The sequence below is a fragment of the Lethenteron reissneri genome, chromosome 30 (genome assembly GCF_015708825.2).
Source record: "Lethenteron reissneri isolate LAM-NWPU_2019-01 chromosome 30, ASM1570882v1, whole genome shotgun sequence".
Lineage (NCBI taxonomy): Eukaryota > Metazoa > Chordata > Hyperoartia > Petromyzontiformes > Petromyzontidae > Lethenteron > Lethenteron reissneri.
This window is the reverse complement of record NC_083808.1, coordinates 8,849,840-8,856,894: the sequence shown is the minus strand read 5'-3', so window position 1 is coordinate 8,856,894 and position 7,055 is coordinate 8,849,840. Positions and strand designations below refer to the sequence as shown.

Sequence of the window (7,055 nt, the reverse complement as noted above, 5' to 3'; positions counted from 1 at the left end):
GCGGGTTTTTGGCGTGACAAACTTTGGAACATTTGCTCCAGCACAACCCTCTCTTGATTTGACCGTGGGACAGCGTATAACTTATAAACAAGTTTGATTTATTTTTTTCCACACGAGTTGGCACGTGACAATTGGAGAAATATATTTACACACAGCAGTTTAACCGAGGGAATGTCCTATAAAGGTTCAAAATGAAATTCGCCCAAGCTGATCTGCTGCCAAAATGTGTTTCAGCGACTTTAATATTATTAAGTATAAAAAAACGAAGCCATAGATGGTCCTTGGGCTCGCAAGGCCATATGTAGCAATAAAACCATTTTCTCAGGGGGATAAAGGGGTGCAAACAGATTAAGTGAAGGATTCGATTTAAATCCTCTAAATTCACATCTCCATTAATCACCATACAGTGAAGGCTCCTCTTTATCCATGACTCTGTTTGTTGCCTACGACTATTATCCGCAGCCCCAATACGATCGGGGAAATCTCCCGCTGTTCGTAAGTTTATTTATCCTGTTCACCATGAAATGTTTTATGCGCATTACATTCTTCATATGATCTGCATGGTTCACAAATAAGCGTTTGATTCATTTAGGAGAATTCCAATACGGTACGGTGACACAAAAAAAGAAAAAAATCGTGGATACTTTCAAATTAAAGTTATTTACAAGCAAGACACAAAACACCGATATTAAAGTCAGTATATATAATCTTGAGTTGAAGCTTTCGTGAATGCAGCCAATATATACAGTATTTTTCAATCATAATATACTAAATACCAGTCTAACACATCGGCTTTCGCCACCAATATCATCCATAATATAGTTTTGTTTTTGTTAGATCGCGGTCTAACCTCAACCCCTCCTCGACGACATTATGGACAGTAAGTGCCATTTATTTGTTTTTGAATACATCTAATTTCAATAAAGTTTAACGTTTTTGTGTTGAGTCCATTGACTTGGTACGAGTACGTTGTGTTGTTGATGTTTGTATTTTAAACTTATTCGCTTTCAACTGTTTATTTAGTAATATAAAAAATTATTTTGGCCCATATTCTGCTTGTTTTCAATCCCAAATCCCTGTTTGATTCGTGTTTCAATTTCTCTGGTCATGTCTCCTGCTTTTAAATAATTCTGGCATGTTTTGACTCCTGTTTCTATGGTTTCTCACCCCCCACAATCTCCTTTCCTTGGGTTTTAAAATTACGTGTTTGTGTTTTTATTGTCTCTATCCTATTCATTTTATTACCCGCGAGCATGGATAACTTTTAGTGCTCGCCACAACCACCTCTGGATAACTCATCTTCATCTCTAAATCGGCTCAAACCTTCTGTAAACCAATCCCCCTAATCCCTCTCCTCTCCCCACCCACTGTTAAAACACACTCTGCTACGTGCAGCCTAGAGGCACTTACATTTTCTATCTTCCTGACCATTTGCTCCCCTTTCTGTTCCTTTACCATAATTTTCCTCTTCTTGGTTCTTTCGGTAAAGTCACGTAGAAGGGAAATAATAAAATAATAAAAATAAAACATAATAAAATACAATTCTCACGACGTTTCGGCCACAACGCAAGCAGCCGTCCTCAGGTGAAGAACAGGTCTGTCGGAAAGACAGCGTCTGAATGAGACAGCACCTCATTGTCGCTTTCTGATGCTGTGAGGCTGATGCCTTTATTAGATGTATGTTAGATTCCTCTTAATGCCTTGCCTGCTGGCATTTCTAAAAGCTTTTCCACCTGATGACGGACGCTTGTGTTGTCCCCGAAACGTCGTGATTCATTTTATTTTATACCCACGTGACTTTACCGAAAGAACCAAGAAGATGAATCCCTGCAGTCACGAAAGTTTTAAATCAAAACATAATTTTCCTCTTAATTCCCATTTTTTTTTCTCTTCTCTTCCATTTTTATGTTGCCATACATCATATCCTTCACTCTACTCCCCTTCCCGTGGTGTGTCACAGGTAAAACGTTGCTTGTGATGAACCAAATAAACACGAATAGGAAGTGCTGGTACGGAGATGCAGAAGTTAGTGCACTGCCTATAAGCTTTATTCCTGGCCACGGCTAGCATCAGCGGCGAGCGATATCCATACGGTTCAGGGGCCACCTTTCGCCACCCACACTGAGTAGCATTGGTGAAGTATGGTCAATAAACCCCCATGACTAACTTGGATTAACAAGCAATGGATTACCAGAGGGAAGATTATTATGAATTATGATCAACCTCCTGGATTAATAACCCTTATATCTATCGTGTTTGAGGCTGTGTGCAACACGATCCACAGATAACAGAGTAGCGGATAAGAGTTTCACCGAATGTGAAATGAAATGCACCATGCAGGATTATCCTCGTAGCAAAAGTAGCTGCATATGCTACGCGCCCCGCACTTTCAAGGGACCCGCGCTAAATGCTTACAAGCTATCAATTCCGGTTCAGTGATTCTGCACTACTTGCTCTATTACTATAGTACTATATCGCCTTCAACTTTTATGAACGACCGGGTGTTTAATGTTAGAGATTTGTCATCACGGTCCTCGACTTACGACTCAAGTTCGTAAGTCGGGGACCATCCAGCTCCGCCGCGGCTCAACCAGGAAGCAGCCGCAGCCCGACACCGAACGACGCTGAATTTGGCGTATTCGCCGAATAGCGAGATTCTGATTCCAGACGGCTTCACATTATATTTTCATTAAAAAAAGTGATATCCTTGGAACGGGACACCACACCCCCCCCTTCTGCCCCCAACCTCATCATCACCCCCCACCACTGCACGGATAATTATAACGATGCGAACTTCTGCCTGCGATGGGCGAATCAGCGCGCCTGGCGAATGAGCCGCCACGTTTTGCGTCGGCGGCGCGTTCCACGGAGCGCCGATCGTCAATTTCCGTCGTTTTCGGGTCGATTTTGGTCGTTTTCGGCCGTTTTTGGTCGTTTTCGGCCGTTTTTGGTCGTTTTCGGCCGTTTTTGGTCGTTTTCGGCCGTTTTTTGGGCCGATTTTGGTCGTTTTCGGCCGATTTTGGTCGTTTTCGGTCGTTTTTGGCCGATTTTGGTCGTTTTCGGCCGTTTTCGGCCGTTTTTGGTCGTTTTTGGGCCGTCGTCGTCTTCGTTGTTTTTAGGCGTCTGAACACTTCAAAAGGCGCTCGTTTGGCTGCTCTCGATCGCCTTTGCAGGTACACTGCTGTGCTGGCAACGTACAGAGATCCCCCCTACGTGTAGCAAGCCGTCGTGGCAAGCGCTGTGAGCGAGGAAACAATCTACAATGGTGGCCCACACACCGCGCCACGAGGGAGACAAAGGCGGGTGTGTGTGTTGGTCACACACACCCGCTCGTGTGCCGTGCAGTGCCGACCTTCATAGGCTCCCGCCACGCGCTAATAGCACTTGCCACAGCATACTCTTAATAGGTTTTTTCGGTAAAGTCACGTAGGTAAAAATATGTAATGGAAATGATAGAAATGATAATAGAAATAAAATAATATAACACGTTCCTTTCTGAGTGGGCAGGTACTACCTTACTCTTAGGTTTTTTCGGTAAAGTCACGTTGGTAAAAATTAAAAACGTCGTGATTTTTATTTTTATTTTACATTTATTAATTTAATTTTTTTACCTACGTGAATTGACCGAAAAAACCTAAGAGTATGGATCCTTGCAGTCACGAAAGCTTCAAATCTAGAATTAGGTACCACCCGCCACCGCCGCCCCCCCCGCCGCCCCCGCAGCCCCCGCCGCCCCCCACCGCCGCCCCCCCCGCCGCCCCCGCAGCCCCCCCCGCAGCCGCCACCCCCCGCCGCCCCCCCCCGCCGCCCGCCCCCGCCGCCCCCCACCGCCGCCCCCCCCGCCGCCCCCCCCGCCGCCCCCCACCGCCGCCCCCCACCGCCGCTCCCGCAGCCCCCCCCCACTCCCCCCGCCACCCCCCTCCCCACCTTACCTTGCCAAAGCCTAAAGACAAGCTCGGAGGTGGAATTGAAACAATTACGGGATCTAGCAGCAGGAGGAAGCAATCTGTCGTGGCGTCAGAGCCGGCCCAGCCACGAAGCGACCCTTGCAATTGCAAAGGGCCCCGTGGCCAGCAGAGGGCCCCCTAGAGTCACTGCTAGCTAGTGGGTGAAAAAAATCATACATCAAAGGAGCCTCCAACCAAATTTTGCTTAGGGCCCCCAAAGGTCTAGGGCCGGTTCTGCGTGGCCTTAACAACGATTTCCATGATGACCTCTTTATTTTACTTGAGGTATGTTCATTAATGAACTATAGCTACACTACGTACGAGCCCATATGTAATAGAACATTATATTCAGCATCTTCCTTTCCCCAAATGCTTGGCCAGTAAATCACGATCTGTATTTCCCATTGCAAGTCACTTTCATTCAGGTGCCTTGGAATGTTTTTTCACGAACTCTCCTATTTATCTCCCACACCGAACCCCAAGAACTCGGAGCCGCTACATGCATCGGAGAGCAGCCCGGACTGGAGGAGGAGTTGGTGGGCACATGGACACAGAGCCACGGCCATGGCATCAGACACCACGAAAGCCCTGCAGGGAGCCTCAATCCTTGCCACCTACAATGTCCTCTTACAGGTGCGGGTGGCACGCTGGCGTTGCGGTTATTAACGGATGTGTTTGCGTTTGTTGTTGGCTGTGCGTCCCAAATGTGCTGTACACAGAACGTGGATTTTTGTTCCTCCATCTTAAATTCATCCACGGACGGTGCTGCAGTTCTTGCTTTGACGCCATACAGAAGTGATGATTGTATTTTATTATGTTTTATTTGTATTATTTTATTATTTCCCTTCTACGTGACTTTACCGAAAGAACCAAGAAGATGAATCCCTGCAGTCACGAAAGCTTTAAATCGAAAAATAGAAGTGATGTTGTAGAGCAGTGGGGGAATATATATGGCCAGCGCACAGATACGGACCTGCGTGAACGTATCGAATGGCCATACGAGGCTTATCACTTAGAAACGGCCCAACAATCATAGTCGATACTTCTAGCATATCGGCTGGACTAATCAGTTGCTAGAGATGAGTATTTCACACATCGGAGTTTCACATTTTTTTATCATGTCAATGCAAGGGCCTCTTGAATATCAGTCGACACATGCGTTATATTTGTCATTATTGGATAACATGTGGCCTGTAAATATTTTGGGCCATCAGTATGGACCAGGTTCCCGACCACTGTTCTAGAGAATGTTAGTAGACAGGCCTCTGCCTCACATTGTTCACGCTTCTAGGCTAGATTCCCATTTTGACGAAGCAGCTGAAAAGCCGCTTTGTTGATAGGCATGCAACGATGCATTGATTAATCGATCAAAACCTATTTTATGCTCGCGATACATGCATAAAATCTTGCATGTAGATTTGTTCTATTTGTGCAAATTTTATCATTTCACACGAACATGTGGCGATTGGTTGAACAAAGTAATGCAGCGTTGTCCCCTTGAGCTGCCATGCCCCCTGGTGTTGATCTGCAGAAATTTCAGCTACGACGCGATCAAGTCTCGTCAGTACTTGGGTGGGTGACTATTACCGCAAGAAACACCAGTTCATTGTAACAGAGTGATACCATCCACTTGCAAGAAAGTATTTTTTTTTATCTCAGAGCTTACTGATTTCACTATACAGTACACTCGTTCAATGTGTTAGATTACTAAACGGTGTGGCTGGTTGTCTTGAAGACCTGTTATTCTGGGTTCATGTGTGCCACTGCATATGTGCTGTGCTCTGTACAATTCTGGTTCTTATTTCTGTTGGCCCTTCAGGGTTCACTGTTATACTTGTGCAGAGGTGCGATGTCCGGTAATAAATAGTGAAGATCATAATTGTGGACGCTTTCGCTTGCTAGGTTCAGCAGTACTTGCTGTCTTTTCCGAATGCAGCTGGATAAATGAATTCCCTGTGAACATTAAATAGCTCGTGATACTCTTCAAAGATGACAGTCGCATCAAAAACCAGCATTATCATTTTTCTAAAATGTATTTTGTTTCCCTAACGGGTCCGAGTAAAGTTTCTTTTCTTAACCAGGTGAGAACTCAAGAGACCATGATAGTCTCATTTGCATGAGTGAGCTTGTTCGCCAAAGTAACAAAACCAAACAAATTTAAAAAGTACAGGCATTAAGCAAATGGAGAATTTGGCTGCTATACGTTTCCATGTGATAAGCCACTTCGTTGAGCTATAATTTGTGGCCAGGTCACTTTCTAAAAAGTGCTATCTAACTCAGTGGGCCTTACCTGGTAAAATAAAAATAGTTAATCGTTTATTATTTTGGAAAATTGTAATATTATTGCACAGACATGAATAATGATTAAATAGTACAGATGCTTTTTAGACTAATCGTCATACAATTTAAATGAAGTTACAAAAACATTAAGGTATAGAGGGTGCATATTGTACTTATATATAAACAGACAAGGATATATATGGAGAATTCAAGTGAAAGTATAGCAAATCCACAGTTTAAGCATGACATTGTCATTTAGATGGAAGAGTAATTTGAAAGATTAAACATTGGTTGTTACTCGTGTCTCAGTGGTATGCATCTTAGTCGACCCAACTTGGATCCTATGTGACTGGAAATACAATAACAAACATTACACATGTTTCCATTGTGATGTGCACACGGTGTCATTGTATTAATGGTCATTGCATAGTTATTGTCAGCCATGTTTTAGAGGTAGTAATTTGAAAGGTGGCTAATTTTATATTTTCTAATACATGAGTATCTAGTTCAGTGAGACTACACAAGTCTCATTCTAATTCTGTGATTGAGGGAATAGACAAAAAATGCTAAATGTATGTGTGCACAGTGCGGTGCTTTATACAAACACCCTGTTCGCAGCAGACACCGTGAGTGAAATGATGCAACATTAATTGAGCAAAACCTGCCAGTGATTCAGTTTGGAGTTATAATTTGTCCTCGAAGTCACTTCTAGTCAATTGCAAGCTCATTGTTAGCCAGTCAGGAAGCGAGTAAGCAGGCCTGGTGCTGTCTGAGATCGTGGCTGCTGTTCTTTTGGCAGAAGTTTGAGCAAGCTCAGACTTTGCTTTA

General features: G+C 44.0%; 1 protein-coding gene across 1 annotated transcript in view; it reads left to right on the top strand.

Moving 5' to 3' along the window:
- The first annotated feature begins 3,007 nt into the window (after positions 1-3,007).
- Positions 3,008-7,055, top strand: part of RFT1 (RFT1 homolog) — a 30,710-nt gene continuing 26,662 nt past the window's right edge. The window contains exons 1-2 of the mRNA XM_061563008.1: positions 3,008-3,173; positions 4,431-4,580. Coding sequence (XP_061418992.1) covers positions 4,512-4,580 — 69 coding nt within the window. The 5' untranslated portion in view covers positions 3,008-3,173; positions 4,431-4,511. The remainder of the gene's footprint in view (positions 3,174-4,430; positions 4,581-7,055) is intronic.